General features: G+C 41.9%; 1 protein-coding gene across 4 annotated transcripts in view; it reads right to left on the bottom strand.

Moving 5' to 3' along the window:
* The window catches only part of SLMAP (sarcolemma associated protein), a 148200-nt gene that overhangs the window by 27090 nt on the left and 94700 nt on the right, over positions 1 to 26410 (bottom strand). For 2 of the 4 annotated variants that reach the window (XM_063426872.1, XM_063426873.1), the window contains exons 4-12: positions 24070 to 24106; positions 21904 to 21966; positions 17954 to 18049; positions 15447 to 15518; positions 14513 to 14653; positions 10150 to 10287; positions 8342 to 8510; positions 8209 to 8259; positions 4768 to 4818 (exon numbers count right to left, since the gene is read on the bottom strand). In XM_063426872.1, the coding sequence (XP_063282942.1) occupies positions 4768 to 4818; positions 8209 to 8259; positions 8342 to 8510; positions 10150 to 10287; positions 14513 to 14653; positions 15447 to 15518; positions 17954 to 18049; positions 21904 to 21966; positions 24070 to 24106 (818 nt within the window). The remainder of the gene's footprint in view (positions 1 to 4767; positions 4819 to 8208; positions 8260 to 8341; positions 8511 to 10149; positions 10288 to 14512; positions 14654 to 15446; positions 15519 to 17953; positions 18050 to 21903; positions 21967 to 24069; positions 24107 to 26410) is intronic. The other 2 variants (XM_063426874.1, XM_063426876.1) reach the window with 1 other exon arrangement.

Consider the following 26410-nt stretch of genomic DNA (forward strand, 5'->3'; position numbering starts at 1 on the left):
AAAACAAAAGGGGGCGGGGCCGGATCGCCGAGCTGGATGGTTGCATGCACACTCAGCTCCTGCAAGAAACCAAATCTTAAGCCTGAACACTATGATTCTAAGCACCAATACCGACCACCAGCGGCAGTCCTCGGCACAAAGGGGACACTGGATCCAGGGTGAGGCTGGCTTCTCGAGCTGCAGTCCCCTGGAGGAGAGGTCATCGGTGCTCCAATCGGGGCCTACTCCGGCGGTGAGTGGGGCGGAAGGCCGCTGCTTCACTATCCTGCCTAACGGGGCCCAAAGTCGTGTGGACCTGGCCCTGTCCCCCCCCCCCCCCCCCCCCTCTGGACCGGTGGGGGTGATCCCGGTCTCCACCCTGGGGCTGAAATCGCAGCAACAAAACCAGAGCCCAGAGACACTAACACCCTGAAATAGGGCCTGAACACTTCAGTTAAGATGGCGGACGCCATGTGCGCTGATGCCAGAGGGATGAAAAGATCTCTCCCCGAGCCTGCAGCAAGCAACGTGGCACACGGCGTGAGATGGCTCAAGGCCTGCCATTGCAGCACACAAGTATCCATCACACTACCCAGGCCAGACGACTACCCCGCCAGAGGCAACGCAAGACCGCGGCTCCAGACCTGGGGCAGGCCCGAGGCGGAAGGAAGAGGGGCTGGTGCGACGGGCTGGTGAGCGCATCGCCAGCCACTGATACCAGACAAACAACGACTTACCCTCCAGACACATCGGGGAGTGGGTCTCCCAGGCAAGGTACAGTGCTGTACTCCCGGACTGCCGTACGGCGCCTCACAGCCCGCTCCGACGAGCTCACGACGCAAAAAGAAAACCGACTGGCAAGCGGACCAAATAAAGAGACCACAGCGGTATACCCATCACAACATCACTCAGACCCCCTACAGGCTCCTTGCCCCACAGAGATTACAGCCTATACGCGGAGGGGGCTGACAGCTTCTACAGGACGCCACAGAGCGACAAAACCACTCCCTTACACCTTGCCAGCTTTAGCGCTATAAGCAGAACGAGAACAAACATGCCGTTTATCATACAATGGCTGTTCCACATGTAAATATGATTTAACATAAGAGAGTCACCCAACATATAGGAGCTGTTTAACGCCTAAACCGTTTTCCCTTTTTTTTTTTTCCTCACATTCTCGTATCAATATATATATTATTTCTGTCCTTTTCATATGCCCAATGGCGGGGACTGCGGGGATCTGCCAATGGCAAGGCTTTATCTTAAACCAGGGTAGGGGAAGGTCATGCTGACTTGTCTGGGCCCGGGGTTATACAGATTTAACTAAAAAGATACCGACTGTACCAACACACATAACTTAACGTGTCCAGATACCCTCAATGTGGATGGCTCGACCCCAGTGGCTTATGCAACCACTCCCATTTATCTAGCATGTAATCATACAACTACTGTTTAAACTAGTCTTACCGCAAAGTGCTTAACATGCAACTAAACAGTAATCACACAAGCAACTACAGGAGTATCTGGGTTAGAATGTAACTTAGCATCTTATTTAGACTTAAGCAGTCCAGTCCAAACGTTACCTATATTACCTGCCTTACATGTGTTATGTTACTGCTTAACGTTCTAGAGACACTAAAGCGTGAATAATCATACCAAACTGCATAATATTTATAAAATTGTGCATGCATCAACATACCCCATACTGTTACAAATGTTTATGAAAAAGCGTGAGGATTGCCTTTGGGGTACCCCATGCGTGTTGTAAGCTTATATGCACAGCAAAAATAAAGAATTAAAAAAAAAAAAAACGAGGGGGAGAGATTTCTAGTGCTTATGATTTAGTTTGTGAAGGCAGCTGGAACAACCCAAACCAGAGTGTGTGCAGATGAATGGAGCAGCGCCTATAGTGATCCTCAGCGTATTTGGATGTGGATTGAGACAAATGCTCAGAGGAAGACTATTATGGTGCAGAAAGTAAGGAATAGTGTTGAAGATAAAAAGAAGAAATGCACTTACAATATGTGGAGTTGCCAAGAAATGATGTGCCCAAGGCAAAATTTTACCATATCGATGGATTATAGATTGGTGATACTGTATTGCATGTTTGCAACACTTTTATTGAAGGTATCACAAGGAAATGGTTTAGATTGAGCGCCAGAGTATCCGCTTTTAAAAAAATGATGACCACTACACACACATGAATATTTAACACACACAAACACACACACGTAATATGATCTATTGTTTCCACCTAAGCCATGTTAATTATTTCATTCCAGATTATACTGAAGTGAAGTTTCCTCGAGCACATACAAATCATTAGAGTTGTTATAGTGGGAAATGAAGCAAAAGCATGTTAACACAGTAAGAATTGTGTTATTTCCTCTGGGCATTTTTTGCCAAAACTAGATTCACAGTTTAAAGCCATCTGCTTCCAATTTCAGATGTCAGAACCTCACACCACACCATTCTAGAGCCAACACCTTTTGGCACTATTGAAAAAGGCAGCTTTCATGAGCTACAAGATACAGCGTGTTCTTGCCTTTCATCATTTTAATTGTGTAAAGGTATTCAATGATACTGAAGGTATTTAAAGGGTTGTATGAAATTAAAGTACTGAAAAGCAGGCATAATATATAACCCAAATACAAATGGTTCAACCCATTAACAACATTAGAACATTCTAGGCCATACTACATCAAGTGAACATCCTGTATGTGTGGTGTGAGCAGGGTTAAATCCCCGCTCACACCAGTGAGCCCCAGGTATCAATGAATACATGGGGCTCCCTCTGTCTTTTGGGGCCATTTGAAGTGGCCCCAGACTTTTAGATAAGGTGTTTGCAGCACTGGAAGCCAGTGCTGCAAACAGCTATTTCAATAGGCATTTAAATGCCTATTAAAAGATTGCAGTGTGAACAGGGTTAAATTCCTGCACACACCACTAACCCCAGGGGACCCCATTTGTGTGCTGGGGCCAATTTTAGTTGCCCCAGGCTTTTTGATGATGACCTTGCAGTACTGGGATTCAGTGGAGTAAGATGCTCTTTAAATGGTTATTTAAACATCTACTTCAAGATCACTGTGTGAGCAGGGTTTAACTCTTTCTGGCCACAATAGTGATGGAAAAGTTGTTTCAAGGGGACTAACACCTGGACTGTGGCATGCCGGAGGGGGATCCATGGCAAAACTCCCATGGAAAATTACATAGTTGATGCAGAGTCTGGTTTTAATCCATAAAGGGCATAAATCACCTAACATTCCTAAATTGTTTGGAATAACGTGCTTTAAAACATCAGGTATGATGTTGTATCGATCAGGTAGTGTAAGGGTTACGCCCGCTTCACAGTGACAGACCAAACTCCCCGTTTAACGCACCGCAAACAGTCCATTTGCACAACCGCAAACTGCCCATTTGCAGAAGGTTGGATACCAAGCTAGCCATGTCCCGTTCCTTGTCCTCACTGATGTCATTGAAGGTCTCTTCCTCCACCCAGCCACGTACAACACCAAGGGTCCCCGAAAGGGGACAAGCCCCCTGTATTTTTTTTTTTTAAATGTATGCTACGGTTACACCAGATAATGTATAATAAACACAGGTTACTGGCTATGGGAGGGATAATGTATAATAAACACAGGTTACTGGCTATGGGAGGGATAATGTATAATAAACACAGGTTACTGGCTATGGGAGGATAATGTATAATAAACATAGGTTACTGGCTATGGGGGGGTAATGTATAATAAACACAGGTTACTGGCTATGGGGGGATAATGTATAATAAACACAGGTTACTGGCTATAGGGGGGATAATGTATAATAAGCACAGGTTACTGGCTATGGGAGGGATAATGTATAATAAACAGGTTACTGGCTATGGGAGGATAATGTATAATAAACATAGGTTACTGGCTATGGGGGGATAATGTATAATAAACACAGGTTACTGGCTATGGGGGGGATAATGTATAATAAACACAGGTTACTGGCTATGGAGGATAATGTATAATAAACACAGGTTACTGGCTATGGGAGGATAATGTATAATAAACATAGGTTACTGGCTATGGGGGGATAATGTATAATAAAGACAGGTTACTGGCTATGGGGGGGATAATGTATAATAAACACAGGTTACTGGCTATGGAGGATAATGTATAATAAACACAGGTTACTGGCTATAGGGGGGATAATGTATAATAAGCACAGGTTACTGGCTATGGGGGGATAATGTATAATAAACACAGGTTACTGGCTATGGGAGGGATAATGTGTAATAAACACAGGTTACTGGCTATGGGAGGGATAATGTATAATAAACATAGGTTACTGGCTATGGGGGGGATAATGTATAATAAACACAGGTTACTGGCTATGGGGGATAATGTATAATAAACACAGGTTACTGGCTATGGAGGATAATGTATAATAAACACAAACACAAAAAAAAAAAAAAAAGGAATGCAGCTTCAGAATTAATCTAAATTGTATGCTGTCTAGGAGGTGGTAGGGTCTGGGAGGAAGGGTCTGCTGCTGATTGGCTGGAATGTGTCTGCTGACTGTGAGGTACAGGGTCAAAGTTTACTCAATGATGACGAATAGGGGGCGGACCGAACATCGCATATGTTCGCCACCCGTGGTGAACGCGAACATGCGATGTTCGCCAGCGAACCGTTCGGGACATCACTAATTGTTACAAAATAATACATTGTGCATGTGTGTTACAATATTTTATCCTTAAACAAATCAATCAGTGAGTGAAATAATTTTACAGTTAACACATACCTTTATCAGAATTACCGTTGATTTTAGGTATGAAGTCATCAACTTGAATACCTAAGATTACAAAAGATTAGTTTCATCTTGGGGTTTTTATTTAAAGGGTAACTCTTAGCACCATCACGTTTGCATATTTATAAAGGTGGAGAGCATTTTTTCCCCCACACACACCTCACATTATTTTCAATGTATTGCCTAAACATTGCATTAAAAATAGGCACTTTTATTCCATAGTTTCCCTCTAACAAAAATTAGGGGGTTGCAGAGCGCTGCCATGAAAAACAGTTGGAGATATATATATTTATTTCAATATTCTATGTTAAAGGATCTCTATTGGGTCAGGAACACAAACATGTATTCCTGACCCTATTGTGTTGAACCCACAATTTAGGTGGCTTGCCCCCTCTTTAGCACCCCTATAAAAGTTTAAAACTCACCTTATTTCAAAAGGGCCAATTTTTAACCAATCTAATTAGCATTGGATTGGCTAAAATCGTCATGAGTGCGGGACCAAATGCCGTTTTGGCCAATCAGGACCTCCTCATAGAGATGCATTGAATCAAATCTATAATGAATGCGGCGGCGAGGCTAATTTTCCTGTCCGCTCGCACCTCCCACACCACCCCGCTCTGTCAGTCCCTGCGTTGGCTTCCAGTTAGATATAGGGCTCAATTTAAAATTCTGGTGCTTGCTTACAAGACCCTACATAATGCTGCTCCAACCTAACTATCCTCCCTAAAACACAAGTATGTCCCGTCGAGGCCCCTACACTCTGTCAAAGACCCACGTATATCCTCTGTCCGTACTCCCACCTCTAATGCTCGCCTCCAAGATTTCTCCAGAGCTGCACCTCTTCTGTGGAACTCCCTTTACTTCTCCGTGAGACTTTCACCCAGTCTCCACTCATCCAAAAAATCATTGAAAACTCACTTCAAGAAAGCATATCAATTAAACTATTAGCAGGTTTTTATCCCCCACCCCCAATGACTCCTCTCCTGCAACTGTCAAAAAATACCTACTAAGTGAATACTTTTCTAACAACCTACTTTGTACCCCTACTTTTACCCTTTGTGTCACTATACCCCACCCCACTCCCTCTAGAATGTAAGCTCATTGAGCAGGGCCCTCCACACCTCTGTTAATGTAAGTCCAGTTGTCTGGTTACAATTACGTGTATGTTAGTCCACCCATTGTACAGTGGTACGTAATCTGATGGCGCTATATAAATAAAATAATAATGCATCTCTATGAGGAAAATTCAGCGTCTCCATGCAGAACGTGGGGAACGTTGAACAACAGGGCTGCTTACTGTGCAGCCCTGAGCCAGGAAGCCTCTCCAGTGGCCATCTAAGGCAGTGTTTGAAAATGCCTAAAGGGAGCTATTATACTCACCAGAACAACTACATTAAGTTGTATTTGTTCTGGTGACTATTGTGTCCCTTTAAGAAATGCTATTTCCTCTATGAGACCAGCTAGTCTCCTGAAAAATATACATTATCAAACCAAAGGACAAAACCACCCCCTCCACCAAACTTTGCAAAGCAGCTCCATCTACTGGCCATCAGGAGTGTGTAAAGAATAATGTACCACACAGACTAAGCACAGTTATTAGTGTACTTTAGGGATTATTGTTAAGGAGTCTAGCTGGAATGTTACAATCCAATAAAAAACTGAGTGTCCCTCAACAGGACTATTGGTGTGTACAAGTGAACCAGTGGGGGCAGGGGGGGTGGTGCAACCCTTAATTTAACAACAAAGATAAGTATATGTGTCCAGAGGATACTAATCCAATAGATACTAAAAAGGTTCCTTGTAAAATACATAACTATTATTCGACAGATACAACAATTAGATATATTGTATTAGGTATTTTGAGAAAAAGACATGCGTAACATAGACCCATTTAAAAAAAGGCATAAAAAGGGGGCTCTATAATAACAAACGGGGACAGACTCCAAAGTAGGCTAGATGGAATGTGAACCATTCAACTCAGATTTCCCATTATAGTGGTGTTTTTCTATTAACCTTAGCCACAAGAGTTCTGAATTTATTTTCATTTTTTTATTTCATTTTTATTTCATTTTTTCCTATTAACACAGGCTATCACACATATAACGCAAAGTATATTTAACATTACCCACCAGTGGATTTATAAAACCCTGTTAGGTAGTTTATTCCCACTATCACCCTCAGTCCACATTCCATCTAGCCCACTTTGGAGTCTGTCCCAGTTTGTTATTATAGAGCCCCCTTTTTATGGCTCTGTTATGTATGTCTTTTTCTTGAAATACCTTATAAAATGTATCTAATTGTTGACTCTTTCGAATAATAGTTATATATTTTACAAGGAACCTTTTTAGTGTCTATTGGATTCGTATCCTCTGGACACATATACTTCTCTTTAATGTTACAATCCACCCATTCCTGGATGACTGTAGTTACACTCACATAATATTAAAAGCAGCTATTTAACTCCTATGTAAATAGAGTATAGATAGGAGTTTAGATTACATCTCAAACTTGTCATACAATACAAGGATGCTAGTGTGTAAACCACCCAGTGGGTAATCTAATAAAACTACACGGAAGTTTTTGCCCTGTGGTAGGAATATCCTACTGGGTATCTTAAAATGTAGCAAATGCATGATCAGCATGAAAACATTTCTACAATGAACTCTCGATAGATAGATATAAAGAGGGTAAGAGTAGATAACTGGCAGAAATATTTTTCATACTATCAGGTGCTTGCTTTTAAATAAAGTTTTTAAACATTGAATGATATTAAGCACTGTTAAAACAAGTACAAACTTTTAAAAGTAAAAAAACAAACAAAACTCACAATTTTTGTAAAAAAAATGTTTTACTTAAGGTTACCTGCTAAAGTAATGTAAAGCAAACAGTCTTGGCCATCGACAGTGCTTTCATTTTACAAAAAATATTTTTATCAGCATAAAACTATAAAAAAAATGTATAAGCACATGTTGAGCATTTCTGATAAAATGTAGTTTCATGCTTTCCTGCATCAAGAAAATATACAGGGAAATTATGTATAAATAGGTATGGTTATCAAAACAAAAGTTTGTTTTTTATTCCTAACTTTGCCCTTTTAAATTAATCCAGCCAGCCTAATACAATATGTATTTGAATGAAGCCTGCTAGGGTCAAGACTTGAAGAAACCTACATAATTTTGCTGGAGGCAGAATAATATAACAACTTCCCTCCAGCAATCATGGCTGCCGTCAAATTGTTTTTTTTAATTGTATTAGTGAGTCATGATTAACAGAACACCGGCACATTTACTGTGCAGAAAAGGGGGCCCAGCTTTAATTTGAATATAATGCCATTCCCAGACCCTTACACCAGCAATTAACATAGCAGAAAGAAGAAGATGTCCTGTCATGTTTGTCCATCTTTCTTCACATATAAATCAGGGCATTAACACTTACCTAAACTGCTGTGCTCCTTAAGTGTTTTCTCTTGAAGAAGCTCTAACCGTACTGAAAGCAGAATTCCAAAAATAAAAAAAAACTGGCAAACTAAAAATGACAAATAAACTATGACAGGAGACATGAACCTCACCTTGTAAAGCAGTGAGACGCTCATTGGTGAAATCGTTGTCAGCCTGCAAGGCCTCGATTTTTGCTTGTAGTTCCTGCTCCTTCTCTTCCATCTCACTGATTTTATGTTGAAGGTCTTTCTTTTCAGTCAGGCCTTTCTGCTGGATTTCTTCCTGTCTGCCTTCAGCTGCCTGCAAAACACGGTACGGTCAGGAAATACAGCTCTGCAAATAAACCCTAAAATTGGCAGGAGTGTGGGGGTACAAACACAATCCTTATTGTTATTAGTAGGATAGGTGAGGACTTTACTGTAGGTGTACAGGTGTCTGTTGATATGCATCTCACAATCTCTCGGGGTTGGATGGTTTAAAGATGCATCTGTGTTTCCTGGGATGTAATCAGAATGTGTGGCAAGTCAATTGTTTAGTAGAAAAAGAATAAAAGGAAGCAAACTAAAAAACATTAACCGTGCCCAGCTTCCGCAAGCACACCCAGCACTTCGGTTTTGGGGCACTAAAAGTAAACACTCCTCTGGTCAGGTATATAGCAATAAAACGTAGGTTTGTTTCAGTCCTAGAGACATTACATTTAAGTGTGATATAAAAGTAAAAAACATATACAGAGGTCTTTAACCAAGATGAGTGAATGGAGAGATATTTGACTTCTAGATATGATTATGTGGATATGGATTAAGTGATCAGTAAGATGTGTTGTTGCCTCAGAAATAAAAAGCAAGAATGTCTTGAAGTATTGAAGCCTAAGAAGATGCCCATTGTGCTAATCTGCGACCAAAAATTGGACCAGCTGCTGCTTCACTACATACAAAGCAATATGTAATCACTTTGCGTGCAGGTTGCTTATTCCATCCAAACAACTAAAATTTAACTGTTTAGATACCTTTAGTCATTAACATTAACATTTTTTTTTATCCATTTTGAAGAAGCAATTAGTAATGTGAAAAGTGGAATTTATTACAGATTTGCAGGATTGGCTTTACATTTGCAAAGTGCTTTCACATCCACATTACATCCCATCTTAATGGCCAACGGACAAAGTTATTCACGTAATATCACTATTATTAGCATTCATATAGTGCCAACATATCCCACAAACGCTTTACAAATATAGAAATTAAATATTAGAGAATCTTTGAAAATAATCAGAAGGATATGCTTTACCGCAATATTCTCACGACTGCTCGTTCCCAGTAATTCATTTTTTTTCTTTTAAATCTCTATATTCATAATCTTAAAACAGTATAAAAAGACAGTGGAAAAGGAGCATCTAAATCTTCAGAGCCTACAGATCATACAATCTATATGTGTACAAAGACACTTTATAAAAACGGAGGTATTGGAGGTAAAGAAGGCCCTTCTCAAACGAGCTTACAATCTATCTAGATTTGCGGTAAACTGATATATTTCGGGAGGTGACTTGCCAAAGACACTTACTGGTAAAGTGATCTGACCGTGATTCGCATGTAGAATTAAAGCTTTGACCAAGAAAGCTTTACTGGCACAGGCATATGCCTGCCATGACTACTCACATAAAAAATCCAGCCACTTGTAGAAATGGAAAGAAAATTGGCCACAAACATCACAGAATAGAAGGTAATTGAACCTAAAGAGAGCATATTCTCTTGATGTACACATTTCTCGCATGTCTACAGCACGTACATGAATTCAGCAGTACAATGACTTTCATTCTGAGCCAATATACTTTAGAAACTAGTCTTGTACTGTAGTCATTTAATTAATCAGTTAAAAGTCAATACAAGAGATATGTCCTTGTGTGAATTCATAGCCACCCGAAGCTCCAACTCCAAATTACCTTGAGTTTATCTGCAAGATCCTTAATTTCATTCACAGCTCCATTGTACTTGTTGGCAAGCTCTCGTAATTCATCTTGAGTCCGTTCGTTCATTTCTTTCAGATGGGTACATTCATCTTCTGTGTTGCTCAGACTTCTCTAAGATTGGTGGAAGAATAGAAACAGTTACAACTCTGCATAAAAAATAATTATATTCCCAAACTCACATCCTCCTAACACAGTGTTAATACTCAAATACTAAAAAGGTCTAAAAATTTCAAGACAACGACTATAATGAAAGAACACGTCTGAGGTGCCAAGAAATTGCCACTGTGCTACCCATTGGGTGGAGTTAGTCATGCCTGGTGCCAGTTCTGAAAATCAACAAATTTAAGAAACTTCTTGCACTATAAAAACTCGTTCTTCCCCTGAATACAGTTAAATCATTGATACCAATACACTGGAAAACACTAATTTCAGAGTAAAATCACTGTGGAGGAGATCTGATCCTGGATGAAACCATATCTTAAACTGTAACTCCATGCTAAACAAACCATTACTGATAAGTCTGTTTTTTTTCTCAGGAATACTATGGTGATCAGTAACTGATTTTGAGACGAAGAATCCACAAGCAATACACACAATAGAGTTGATCTGGGCATAAATGTTAATGAGGTCTTGCAAATAAGTATATATGTGCAAACCTTATCAGAGGTATACACAAAGCTCAGCCACCAACACCAAATGATCTGAATTACAATGCAATCTGCATTAGAAGGAGAGACCAAACAGGCAGGAGTATAGTAGGAATATAGCTACCGGTTTGTAGTTTCTCTTACGGTCTGCAACAAGGCTGTGAATTAAAAGTCACAGTGTGGTTACTGGCTGAGCTGTATCTGTACATTTGAAAAGGAAATCATTGTGGCATGGGGAGCATGGCTAAGAAGGCTGGCTTATGGTGCAGCATTTTCGAAATGTATTTGTCATGCAAAACACAGTAGACCAAGACATTCTACTGCACAAACTAAAAAAACTCAGGTATTGGTGATTGCCCGCTAATCTGGTTTCAATCATATATCAGATAGCTCACAATATGTGTCCATTTTTTACAGCGACTCCCTCTCCCAGTCACGTGTGGTGTTCCCCAAGGTTCCATCCTTGGCGCCCTACTAGTCACATTATTTACAAAATGATCTGCCTAATGTCTGCAAATCCTCAAATGTTCACATGTACGCAGACAGTAATCTATGCAAGCAAATCCAATCTAACGCAGCTTGAGGCTGTGCTCCAAGACCAGTTTACAGAGGTAGAAAAGTGAATTGCAAAAAAACAAACTCTTCCTAAACACTTACAAAACTGTCACATTGATCTTTGGAACAGTACCTAAATTACACAAATTACACAATTCACACCTATCCATCAAAACAAAATCAAATAGCACACTGACCGCAGTCCACTCTTTCAAATACTCGGATATGTTGTTAGACCCCAATCTATCTTTCGGCCTGCACATAGAAAAACTAGCATCCAAATTTTACCCCAAACTAGGTGCCCTGTAGAGAAATAAATCCTGCCTAAGCCCTACAGTAAAGGAAAAGATTGTACAGCAAATGCTGATGCCAATCATTGATTATGGGTATGTAGTATATGCACCTGCACCGCAAACCCAACTTAATGCCGATTTGTACTACAATGTAATATCAGGACCCACCATTGTGGCATGTTAAAATAACTAAACTGGCTGTCGCAGGAACCCAGACGCACCCTTCATCTTTCCAGCCTTGTATTTAAGAGCTTTTCTGGGAAGCTCACACCCTACCTGAGCAGAAAGCTCTCCCCAGCTGTTCCCACCTCCTATAACCTCCGATCCAGTACCAGCACTTTATTTAGTCTAGCTCAATACAAAAAGAAAGCATCTCGATCCTCCTTTTCCTACAGAGCACTGCAATTATGGAACGACCTCCCACACACTTTCAAATCTTCTCCAAGCCTAGAGTCCTTTAAAGGGAAACTCCAGTGCCAAAACTGATTTTCCTGCACTGCAGGTCCCCTCTCCCTCCCACCTCCCAATCCCTGGTTGCTGAAGGGGTGAAAACCCCTTCAGTGACTTACCAGAGGCAGCGACATGTCTCACGTCGCTGCTTCTTCCTCCGCCGCTCCTCCTCCTCCTCTGCATTACGTCGGCCGGTGGGCGAGACTGATCCCACCCACTAGCCGGGGAAACCTTTGCGCATGCGCAGCAATGCCCCGCATGAGCATTAGAGCTCCCCATAGGAAAGCGTTGAAAATGCTTTTCAATGCTTTCCTATGAGGAATTGAGCAACGCTGGAGGTCCTCACAGCGCGAGGACGTCCAGCGACGCTCTGTGGTGACATTCTGTCATCAAACTAGCATGGTGACCGGGGGTCATGTGATCAAGTTCATGTAGATCTTTCTTACAAGGGGATAAGCTTTACTTTGATATGGTAATTTACAAGTCAGGAAAGAGATAGCCACTCCCCCCTCTATCCTCATTCCTCTCTGTTCCTTCTTGGCTGTGCTACTGAGCAGATGTGCAGACGCCATGTGCAATCTTGGTGAACCATGTTATACTCTGTTGCTTCCTTTTCTTCCTTGGTGGATGTGATGTTGGACTTGCAACAGTGAGCCATTACTAGATGTGAAGGCCTAACCGTGGGTGAGATCAAACGTGTGGGGAAGGGGATTACTATATAGATAGATAGATTTAAAAGGGTTGTTGCTCCGTGGGTCTGGGCTGTGTGTTTGTGATACATTTATAGTATTGTGTTGTTGTCTTCTAAATAAATACCTATTAATGTAGACGAACCTTGTGTAATATTTATATTAATTTGGTGATTACACCACACGCTCTAACACAGGTTTTCTGTGCTATGAAGCAGGAAGTGCCCTCTAGTGGCGGTCTACTAGATGTTAACCCCAAGTCACTCCAATGGGCAGAAGTGGCCTGGGTGCCTGGAGTGTCCCTTGAAGAGATTCTTCTCTACATATCTCAAAACAGAATGCACCTGTCATGATTGTATCAATGCAATGTTTTGTGGACCCATGACATACTTGAAAACAAGAGAAATCTCAATGTATCTCTCCTGGTAAAATATTTCATAATTAAATAAATAAATAAATCTCTCTCCTGAACACAGACCTTAAGCTTTTCGCAAAAGCCATGGCGTTGCGATTCACTAGGGTTTTGCCAGACCTATTTCACCTGGATCAGGTAAGATTCAGGTAAGATGGACAACACCATCAAAACCCTTAAAAGCATTAATTTGGAGGTTGGAATTTGGAGGTTGGAGAAAAATTCCTCTCTTTGCTTTGGCATAGTGGGGCCACATTTGGTATGATGCATACAGATAACCCCCTGATAGATGCCACCCTGAGAGGTGCTCTGAACGTTTCCCGTCATAGCTGGAAACTAACCCGTGCCAGCTGACACCTGTTACTTACAAACTGGACCTCACGGGTGGATATTTTGCTATCTGAATTACTGGATTTTTGGGTTGATGATTGGGCATACTTACGCCTATGAAAGAGTTGTATAAGGAGGGATCCCCAAATGCGTTGGATCAATTTTACCATTTCCAAATCAATTACTATGCCTCTATTAGGGGTAGGTCTCTAGTACATAGAGACCTCACACGATTTTAGAACACAGCTCCAGGGGGTATTTGTTCTCTATGCTTTCTAGACAAATTGCAAGATGGGAAAAACAGATGGGAGTGACACGGAGACAAAACAATCATCTCAATTCTTAAGTGCTCACTTACTTGCCAACAAATTGGAATAGAAATGCCACACAGCATAAACGCTGAGATCTCTAGCGAGTGATGGCAGTGCGGTGGAGGAGTGAGCACCAAATAACATATTTGGTGGTCTTTCCATGTTATCTCCCCCTATTGAACGATGGGTGACTAAGATTAAAGAGATCCCTGAATCTATTCTTCCATTCCAACTGTTCCCCATGCTCTTACACAACACCCTTAGCAGACAGGTGTGCCACCCTTCCAGCAGTTGGTGGCCAAGGTGGATGAGATCTTTAATATGGAGACTCTGATTTCAGCATTCAAGAGTTGTTTTGACAAACGTGCCCTAACCTGGGGACTTAGATGACTTTAGAGCATGGTTGAGCCTTGAATCCAGTGTGCTTACATATGGGAAGGGAAAGTGTTAGTGACAAGCTGTTGCAAATAGTAAAGTTTTTAATCACAAAATAATTATTAATCTATTTTTAAGCTGAAGCAGAAAAACATACCTGAAATCATATGTTCCAGATTACAGGGTAAGAACCACATGCCAATTTGCACACAAGTTGTCAGCGTCTAAGACAGACTTCAGTTGTAAAAATAAAAATTAAAGGCCACCCAAATACCTCTACTTCTGACAGCTTCCGAACCACCTCAATTTTCTCCTGAAGAGCCTGCCTCAGGGACTCTTTGGCTGTTGTTTCATAGTTGTGTTTGTCCTCTTGCAAAGCGATCAACTCCTTACGAAGAGTGTCATCTGTTTGATTCTATAATAAAACAGTCAGTAGCCAAATTATGACCTTTGGTATCAAAGGAGCAAATTATGGAACATAACAGTTATTTATGAACTTCCTTAGACAGCTTGTTCTTGGTCACAGCATTACAGAACACATGATAAATAAAACTGAGAAAGTTATAACACGTCAGTGTCTTTTTGAAAGTATGCTACATTTATCGGCATGGCATTAGGAAACTAAGGACTAGAGAAACTAAGAAACTATGGAGTAAAAGAGAACAGTTTTTACCTGCGTTATTTGTGACTGCCGTTATTGCATATGAAAAACACTGAAAGGCTATATCAGACTTCTAGTACCTAGCTAGGAATATAGTTCACTAGGCACCCCAAACTACAAACCAGGAACAACAACTTGTTTGAGCATTTAGGTATGCACAACTTTGCTAAAATAATGCACCACATTTTATACATACGCTATACCAGAAAAACTTCAAGGTGTGACCTCTAACTTTTATTTAAGGTATATACCATAAGTTATAAATGTGTTGCATTAGAGAAACTGACAAATTTACATGCTAGCAATGTATCCTGATCGTTTTAGTTCTCTATGTGGGGATCTACCTTTTGGGCACCCTTGGTATATGTAAAATGATATAGCTGCTTCTGGGTTCATTCAGTGAGATGGAATGGCCAGAATGTATTTCTCTGCAACTGCAGCCTTTAATACATACATTTATTTTTAGGGGGCTAGCACAACAAAAAAAAGGTAATATTGTGTTACTGTAACATGACCTTTTCCTCATCTGATGTACAGCAGTACTCACTTTTGAATAAACTTGCAACTGGTTCCCCATTACTTCTAGCCTTGATAGCAGCCGGTCTTCATCTATTAGAGCCTGTTTACAATAAGAAACAACAATATTTGTAAATAAATTAGATAATACGTAACTGGGGGACGATTACAATTACTTGACTGCAATGTGTGTCTGGAAATATGACATGGATTGAGCCCAGTTATATTCTATTTAGATATAATACAAATTAAGAAAACAAAGACAAGATTAATAAACCAACCATTTGTTAACAAGACATGTTAAACAGATACTTCCTCAATGAGAAAGCTCTTTCTTTGAGTCAGCTTGAACAGAACTGCCCCCATCTAAGAAGAGCTATAGAACAGCAAGAATATTCAGCAAATGTTTATCATCTAACAAATTTTTATTTAATATAAATAAAAATAACAAAGAAATTAACCATTAAAACATGACTAACTTCTAAACATCCTGTAGGCATCAAACTAAAGACTGTCTTGTAATGTTATCCCATATACAATCTAATTGCCCCATCTCAAGATATGTGCTCTTAATGCCAATAAAATTAGTGGCATTCACTGCTGGTGGCAGTGCCCTAAACTCATACACTTCTGGGTGCAAGGCCACTTGCTCATTGAGCAAGTCCTTGCAAAAACCCCTCCCAGCTGACCCCTGGAAGCTCCTGCTTTCTAAACCAACAGATTCCCGCACTAGGAGCGAGAATAAATTAGTTGCCAGAATCACACTGGCTGCTCGCAGGGCCCTGGGATAACGGTGGGCCGACACATGAATTGCTACCCTGGCCACGGTTATGCGCAAAGTTTAAGAAACATACGATCAGTACAAGCTGACAGCACAAATCCATGACACCCCTAAAACATTCCATAAACTCTCGGACCCCTGGGTCACTGAGCACCCTTCCTTCACAGGGTGCAGCTCCACACCTACACCAGATCTTAACCCCTTAAGGACACATGACGGAAATAAATCACCCCATCTCCAGCGCTCCCACTCCCCTTTGTTTCTCTCCTTTTCTTTTCACTTTTCGCTTTCTTTTTATTTAATCCCCACTCTCTCCCCCTCCTCCTTCCCACAAGTCATGCCCTTACCCCACCCAACACTCGCCACCCCAGGCTAGAGGCGCTGGGGGGGACCGATGACCACCATAAAACATCTCACCTGTTATTTCCGACTACACCCACTTTCTCTTACTCTCCTGTATTGAACATAGTTCACATCCCCAGCCCAGCCCACCCCACCCGTCCTGACGTACCCAATCTGCCTGCCCTCCGCAAGAGCACAGCCCCCCCCCCCTCAAGAGCACAGCTCATCTAGACACTACCAGTACCAAACATGAAAGCAAATAACTGCTGTAAACCCACGAAGCTGACAAATAGGCGCATAACAGCAGTCACACAACACCCACACCAGTAAGACACAGCAGGGACCAAGCGGCCGAAGCAACAGAATGCCAAGCCGCACACTCGACGCAAGGCTTAACACACTCTGTAACCCATAAACTGATGTGGAATATGACTTGTACACTACTGTTTACCTGTTACTACTGAAAATCTCAAAATAAAGAATATTATAATTTATTTTATTTTTTTAAGTGCCATTCAGTTTTGGGTATACTGAATTTCCCTAGGCAAGGTCACACAAACAAACAAAGAAATAAATAAAAGTGTGTGGGGGTCAAAGGGGAGACAGATTTGCTCCTACCATAGAATCCACAAGGAAGGACAACGTACATCCATGCTGCAGATGAGTCAGCGTAATCAACTTTTCATACATGTTTAGTCTATGCTCAAATGCACATACAGTATATACAGTCCCAGAAAGGCATGACTTATCTATAAGGCTCTTTGGCAATCTACTACAACAAGTAGTAATACACAGGGGAATTAAATGAAAACCTGGTTCCCACTTTTCCTCAGAACACAGAACTGGAAATTCTGGGAGAAGAGACGACAGGGTTTGGAGTAAAACTGTTTAGATGCGCTTTGATTTCCTAAAATAAAGGGCGCCATATTAAGAAATTAAGTTTCTTCTCTTGCCAAAAGTCTCCATGAGCCCCCCAAGTTGGCATAGGTTGGCACCAAATTAGATTTTATATAACATTTATAAAAATTGTTAGTGACATAGGGCCTATCCCTTAAATCAAAGATGACTAAAATGTAGATGCTCAGCTCTGTTCAGACATTAAATTCCAATGATGCATTGCCAGGGAGCTTCTTTTCCATGACGGGTCTACCACAACTGCCTCAAAAGGTTTGCAATCTATTTACTTTTCTTAAACATGGAACATGACCAAATTACTAGACTTGTGGTGCCCGATCTTGTAGAACTACAGCTCCCATGATGCTCTGCATGCCTTTAGAATGCTTTCAGAATGACAAAGCATCATGGAAGTTGTAGTTTTAAAACATCCGGGGGTCTACCTTTTGGGCACCCCTGTAGTAGACCTTAGGTTTGAAAGACGTTTTGAAAACACCAGATAAGCAAGATTTTTCTGATACCTGCCAACTAGTGTCTGCAGCTTCCTGTGTATTGGCTAGTAGCCTCTGAAGAGTGGCCAACTTTTGTTCCAGCATCTGTTCCCGATGTAAGGCTTCCTGTAATGAGATTGCATAAAAAGTAAATATAAGATTCTCTCAAAAATGTAAGATCACACAGTGCATTTCAGTAAACTTTACAGAACACACATGTCAAAAAACAGGGAAATATAAACAAGTATTTCCAACAGGGTCATTGTTTAAAAAGGGTAAAGTGGCTCTGTTACCCCCACATTCAAAAACTTTATGAAACACTCAGATTAGGGGGCGGAGCCTAGCATCCAACCTGAACGGTCGCATCTCCTCGGAGCTCCGACAAACTCTGCCAAAAATAAGCAATAAACCCGGCAGAAACTTGCGATAGCAACCCTACGGGACCCCCGATCACATACACGACATCATGGGGCGCAAAACTAAAAAGCAAAAAGCTGACAAACCTAACTTCGGCATGAACATTGGGGACTTATGGCGGCAGGCACATGGAGACGCACAAGCCAAGATGGCGTCTTACCCCGATGACAGCTCCGACTTCTCGGATGATCACACTCTGGAGTCTGGAGTCCACCTCCTACAAGCCCCTCCAAGACCAAAGGTGACCCCAGCGCCACCCCCGATAACAAACGACTCATCGCCGGTAACCAAGGCCGACATGCAAGAGCTGCTGGCGGGCCTACGGCGAGACATACAGGCGGACGTGGCCGCACTCCGCGCCGACCTTCAAGGCCTGACAGGCCGCATGGGAGTTCTGGAAACAGACTCCCACAACATCAAACAACAGACAACTCACTTACAGTCTGAGTTGAGGTCCATGCGAGCACAACATACCGCCCTGGAACGGAAAGTCACGTCCATGGAGGACGCAAGGCGATCCATGAACCTCAAGATCAGAGGAGTGGTAGAGACGGTGCCGGACGCGGAATTACCGCACTTCGTGAGACGCCTCCTGTGCTCAATATTGCCCCTGAAACAGGCAAAACTAATAACCTTGGAAAACATGTTCAGAATACCCAAACCCCAGAAAGCTCCTAACGAAGCTCCCAGGGATCTGATAGTCTGCTTCCAGACCAAACAGGACAAAGCGGCGGTAATGACTGCCTTACGAGGACACTCACCTTACATATTTGAAACCTCTTCCCTCACTTTCTATGCTGACCTAACCGGGGAAACGCTGAAGTGGCGTAGGTCTTTGCAGCCCCTTACAACGCTGCTTCGCTCACGCACCATCAGCTACCGGTGGCGAGCAGCTCAAACCTTGGTGATCACCCACGAGGGGAACTCTTACCCGGTTCACACACTGGAGGACGCTGCAGCAATCCTAGGGAACCTGGGCCTCCCACCTGACTCCATCCTCAAAGCCGTGCAGCAACCGACGAACACACAGCACAACCGGGAACCGGTGAATGTCACAGCCTTTGTACCCCGGAGAAACCAGGAGACAGCCTATGCCACGGTCACAACATAAGGACGGAGAGACACCAGTTACCGGCTGCTCAAAACAGAACGCAACCCATCTTTCATGAAGATACGCTCAGGACAGTTACTGCACAACCACAGATATACTGACTGATCTATACCTACCAGATAATACCCTTAAAGAGACGGCGATCCGTCTAGACCTCATCGCTCCTAGTGCCAATTGCCACGGACACTACATACCCTATGTTATGGTTATACTTTATTTTATTTTGAAACACTAAACTTGTTATATGATGAGATATAATGTTGTGTGCAGCGCAGACCCCACTGACAGGCATTCTGAAGCAGGACTATCGGAACATACCACCCACGCCCCGACGCCACCCTGCCTGACATTAAGACACGAAGTAACCACTGCCCCTCTAGTGGTAATACATTGCTTTTGGTGTTAACTGTATTTCTGTTCTTTCCCTTATTTCATGTTATTTTCACATAATTCGTTTTGCCCACCAACTGTATGCATGCAAGTGACCTTACAAGCCCCTTCTGCCGGCTCCTATAGGAGCTCACAGCCCCCCTATAGTATAGTATAGCATAGCATCACTCAAGATCACACGCCCATTAGCTACACTTATCCATGTATAGCCTAGTTCAAACCCGTGCACAATACATTGGCCCCTCAACTTATACGGTGCCTCTGCCTGAATCTCTAGAGCCAAGCATAACACATAACTTAATAGGCATAATATCGATCGCTACTCGCACACTCACTGCATGTAACTTATCACGATACAATAGACCGATTTTCGAGCTTGAGCAGGATATCAGCCCTACATATGTGTTCTCATTATAGGACAAGCATGGTCTAATCCTGTATTATACTTAAAAATTGTGTACTGTACTCTATATGTCATGTTACTAATTTTTGTTAAATGGTCTTCTGCAGCTGTTGTGGCATAGTAGACCTAAATGTTCTTTTTCTCATACACGAACAAAAATAAAGAATTAAAAAAAAAAGAAACACTCAGATTAACTGTTGTACTTTCAATCAAATTGCAACCCAGTCAAAAGATACAGAGACAAAGCAGGTACTAGTTTGTCTCAGTATTATTCCTCTGCTTAACAAAAGGAGGAATTCCCTTTTGTCAAGCTTGTCCTTTTCCCCCCAGCCATGACAAAAAAAAAAAAGCTCTTTAGATGAAGGATCCCGAGGCCTCCATAGACCTCAATACTGTACCCTTGTGCATGGGCTACAGTACAACACTGACGCCATCTCCTGGCTGCTGAAGTGCCAGGAGATGAAGAGAACCAGAGAGAAGATCATGCCTGTGATGTCCAGATCAGGAGGTCTTTACAAGTTATATAAAGACCCTAGACAGTGACAGAGCAGCTTTAATATACATAGAAAAAGAAGAAAAAAATGTCCACATGTGCCAACCTTAAAGGGACACTCCAGCTTGCTAAAGTTACACCCCTCTTACTAACAACTGGTCCTGTTATTTCCTGTTTTTTTTTTTAGTTCATTGGAGAAAAAGAGGCAGCAATTGTCCAGAGACCATACCTTGCAAAGACTTCTCATCGAGCTGCACTGGAGTCTGTGACTGGACAGAAAGTCTAGGCTGGGATAGAAATTGAAAAGGCTGCATATACAAGAAATTTGCAGTTTTTGCTTGCTATTTTTAGATATACCCCCATTCAAAAATGCATAGTTAAACGCATGCCTGCTTTCCTTGTGGGTATATCAACTAAACCATGACTTTTATAGTTGAGCTGTGGATTGCCCCTCTAAGAGTCAAAGAAGAAACAACAGCTGTCAAATAGAAGAGACGCAAGGATAAAACCACCAAAGTATAACAGCATGGATGGTGACATGGAAGAGGAGAGGGTGGTTGAGGAGAGGACATAGGTGACATGGTGGGGGTGAGGCCTTCTCAGTGTGCTGACATCAAACATCCAATATGCACAAAAACCTTGTTTCAGGCTGAGTAATGACACTCAACAGGAGTTACACCTCAAGCAACAAACTGGTTAAATGGTGTATGTGCAGCTTTTTCTGCACACACTCCAAGCACCATGACCACTTCAAATCACTGCAATGGCCACGGTGCGTTTGAAAATCCCTTTAAAGGGAAACGAAAAAAAAAAAATCTTTACTCTGAGATAACTTTATATTCAAATGAAGCGCTCTACAGTGCAACAGGAGTCTTTATAAATGGGTTGTTGAAACAGAGACAATCCTCTTTAAATAATTCCTACTGTATGAATTATACAAATTCAGTCAAGTTGGACTCATGACCGAAGATTGAAAAGACTATTTGGGTGCGAGATTTATTTGAAATAGACTACACTTTCCATCATGTTCTGGACAGAAATATTGTGGCGTGAATGGAAGATAAGAATGTACATTGTGTGCCGATCAAGAAGAGTGCTCCCAAACAGATAGCATTTCTAGACAAAATAAAGATGTGTATTTATTTTTCTCCTTCAGTCAATTTTACCTGTAGATACTGAGATAGTTGGAATAGTTCCTGAGAGTACATACTGGGAGTGTGAGCAGCAACCTGTGGGGACAATAGAAAGACACAATTAATATTGTTATAGAACAACCCCAGATCCAAATCACGGAGCTAAAACTAGATCTTTACCCGATACCCATACAAGATATGTTAGTTAAACCACAATATCAGATTTCTTGTTTAGCCACCAATACTCGGGTCATATCACTTATCTATTTACAGGTACCAAAGCTAGATTACTGGCATCAGATCAACAACCTATACCTTGATACAGACATCAGGCTGACAACCCGTCGCCCGACACCAGCATCAGGCTGACAACCCGTCGCCCGACACCAGCATCAGGCTGACAACCCGTCGCCCGACACCAGCATCAGGCTGACAACCCGTCGCCCGACACCAGCATCAGGCTGACAACCCGTCGCCCGACACCAGCATCAGGCTGACAACCCGTCGCCCGACACCAGCATCAGGCTGACAACCCGTCGCCCGACACCAGCATCAGGCTGACAACCCGTCGCCCGACACCAGCATCAGGCTGACAACCCGTCGCCCGACACCAGCATCAGGCTGACAACCCGTCGCCCGACACCAGCATCAGGCTGACAACCCGTCGCCCGACACCAGCATCAGGCTGACAACCCGTCGCCCGACACCAGCATCAGGCTGACAACCCGTCGCCCGACACCAGCATCAGGCTGACAACCCGTCGCCCGACACCAGCATCAGGCTGACAACCCGTCGCCCGACACCAGCATCAGGCTGACAACCCGTCGCCCGACACCAGCATCAGGCTGACAACCCGTCGCCCGACACCAGCATCAGGCTGACAACCCGTCGCCCGACACCAGCATCAGGCTGACAACCCGTCGCCCGACACCAGCATCAGGCTGACAACCCGTCGCCCGACATCAGCATCCGGCTGACAACCCGTCGCCCGACACCAGCATCAGGCTGACAACCCGTCGCCCGACACCAGCATCAGGCTGACAACCCGTCGCCCGACACCAGCATCAGGCTGACAACCCGTCGCCCGACATCAGCATCAGGCTGACAACCCGTCGCCCGACATCAGCATCAGGCTGACAACCCGTTCCTCAACACCAGCAGACTGACAGCCTAAACTACCACCACTAGATTGCCTATCCAGAAATACCAGATCAGTTTGCTTATATATCACTCAATGCAGGTGCCAATCCCATCAATACCAGTAACAAATCATTCAACTACTAGATCTTTTACCTAACCTGCAACACTAAAGTCAGATTTGGAGATTTGAACAACTGAAGACTATATACAAAATGTAACTGTGTGGAACAATTTCCACAGAAACCATTGTAATACTGATACAATAAAAATATACCCCAAATTATACATCTTGCACACTGTAGGTTGTGATTTGTTATTGAAATTCATGTATCATGTTTTTTTATTACAAAAATATGGTTTCTAAATAAAAAACAGCATGTACTTGTCAATACAAGAATCACAACATCTCACAAAAAACAAGAAAAGGGCAAAAAACTAAAAAAAGTCACACATCCACAATTCAACAATATAACATTTGGCAAACACAACCTAGTCATCACCAAGATCAAAGAAGAGAGTCGATGAAATTCCTGCAACAAACAAGTCTGGGTGTGTTTTACCGGCTTGGATGAAGCTATACAAAAAGTTATTAAAGCAGCTCTCGGGAAGGAAAACAACTCATAGCATGGACACCTGTAACAAGGAGTTAAAATATTTATGTTGCAAAAGAAAAAATGACAAATCCTATGTTCACAGGATAATCAAAATGTGCCTGTGAAAGCAGTACAAAGGGGAACTTCATGTTAAGCATTCTATTTTACAAGGGTAAACAACACGAGAAGAGCCGAAATGTTAAATATACCATGTCTTCGAATCCTGGAATATGTGACTCTACCTTATATAATAAATGCTATTCTGTGAAGACACCCGATTTGCGAATTGTTCATCTGACCAGAACCAAAACAGCTGACATTCAAGTTTTGCTTAAAGCCAATGTCATTTGTATGCCAGAAACGTATTCAATCCCAGTAGACGTCACAGGTGCAGAGAGGGACAGAGATTTAAAGACAATTCTGAGCATTTAACAGGTACTTAAATGATGAACTTCCAATAACTTACCTTGTCAACAGGACTGGGTAATGTAGCTTGGATGACACTAAGAAAAGAAGAGAAACAGGTTTAAAGGACAAGAAAGATTTTGCATAGAGCAAGACGGAATGTCAACAAAAAAAATGAACAGAGCAATAGTTCAGAAAATTTCAACGGGAGAGCCCTGTAAATATTTAACTGGGTCTGCTGTAGACTTTCAGGTTGATTCTTTAAGGGAGCGGCATTGGAGAGAAATTAACTCTGCCCTGTTTTTTTTTTTTTCCCTCTCTCTCTCTCTCTCTTTGCAACTTTATTCCACTGCACCGCTCCAGAAAACACAACTCAGCCAGTTCAACCCTGAAACTACTAAATACAAAGCTGCATAACCCTTTCAGCTCTGTGGATCTGTCAATACAAGTTTCACAAATTATATACACCAATTCAAAGGTAGAGATTTCCACTCATGATATTTAACCCCTTAAGGACACATGACATGTGTGACACGTCATGATTCCCTTTTATTCTAGAAGTTTGGTCCTTAAGGGGTTAAAGAGTTTACGCCTTGTTATGTAACAGCTACAATGAACGTTCATTTGTTATGATACGCAAGTTTCAGGCCACCAGACATGACCAGTTTTCCTTTAAAAAGATAATGTTGAAAGGACAAGTAAAGGTCACAACTGACAATGCAAGCACAAATTTCACAGATTAATTGCAAGAGATATTTAATTAGGAAAGATATAAGGGCATTTTTAAAGGAAAATACAATCAATATATACTTCAAATATATTTTCTAGATTATTCAACAGAAATTAATATTTATTTATAAATATTGCTAGCTTTGGGAGAGACTAGTACTTGGTATATACACATTTTCTAAAATATGGCATGGATGTGGTTTCAGACCACGTTGCCCAACAATGTACAGGCAGGTGTTTGACGTTCTCTGCATCTTGGGAAATGTAGTACGGTGTGGCTGCTTTGCCCAAGGTTAGCAACCGCTGACTTAAGCCAAAATACTAAGCCTAGGATTCATCTGTTCATCTCCATATTGTGATTATTATTGGTATTTTCAACTCCAACTTTTTCCACATCGCTTAACAATATCATAAGGGGGAAATGTAACCATAAATGAGATAATTCCATTGCTTACTCTTATTGTGTGTAACATGGTGCACAACGATATTAACTGCGTCAGGCTGCGAAATAGTTTGAAGTATTGCCAACGTACAATGAGTTGAGGTTCTCTACAGTGTGAAGGAGTACCTCAGCAAAGAACCAAATAGATCTCAAACTGTTTTCACTTGTGAGGTGTGTGAAGCAGGAGAGGCAGGGCAATTTGAGGACAATCAGAGCAATGCACAAATAAGCCTAGCTAACAAAGCAGATTTTTCTAAAAGGGAAGCCAGAGATCAGGCAAAGAGGATTTAAACTTACTGTGTTAGAGGGAATGGAAAGTTTTACTATAATCACAGGTAACATATCCAAAAAGAAGATTGGTAATACACAGGTTAGGCAGCATACATCTACATGTAAATCTGCATTTTTGGGAATACTGTCCTCTTTTCCAGGAATCAGAGGTAGCTCGCAGTTAAAGGGTTACTCCATCCACCTTGATCACTTCAGCTTTTTGAAGTGGTCATGGTGGTAGGAGTCTGAATGTGCAGTGTTTTCGCTTGAAACTATATACAACCAGAGACATTAGCAACAATGTGCCGGGCCCGGGCTAATTGCATGCCCAGCACGCATGACTCAGAGTCCAGAAATCTGTTCTGGGCTACCTAATGTCAGTGCTATGCATAAAAAATGTCTGTTTGCAGCGCGCACTGCGCAGTGCCAACAGACATAACAGTTTCTAAGCTCGTCTGCCATTCCGACCTTCCACACTGATTGCAGCTCTCCCTATCTCCTCCACTGATTTTTTTTTTACTCTGCCTCCTATTTCTCCCTCCTCCCTTCAATGTTTTGTGTAAAAAACAAAAAACAAAATCCTTTTTATTAAATAAAATATAGCAAGGATCCTATTCGTTTGTCAAAAAAGCTTTATACTGATATGTATGCATGTACTACATCATTTCTAATAAAACTTACCACAAAAAGGGATAAGACATTACAGCATAGAGGCTATTGTATTGTGGACATATGAACACAATTCTCCTTTGTAATCCATATAACTCTATATGTGGAACAAAGCCAGTCTACAAGTATGAGACAATATAAAAAACAAAACAAAAAAAAAAAAAACACATTCTGTGACTGAGAACACACCGGTATACATACACGCAAGTGTACGCTACCATATGTATGTTCCCTGTCACAGAGTCAATACACCAGTCAGACTCTCCAGGGTGTCTCGGGGCTTGACCCCTAG

Source organism: Pelobates fuscus, chromosome 7 (assembly GCF_036172605.1).
Source record: "Pelobates fuscus isolate aPelFus1 chromosome 7, aPelFus1.pri, whole genome shotgun sequence".
Classification (NCBI taxonomy): domain Eukaryota; kingdom Metazoa; phylum Chordata; class Amphibia; order Anura; family Pelobatidae; genus Pelobates; species Pelobates fuscus.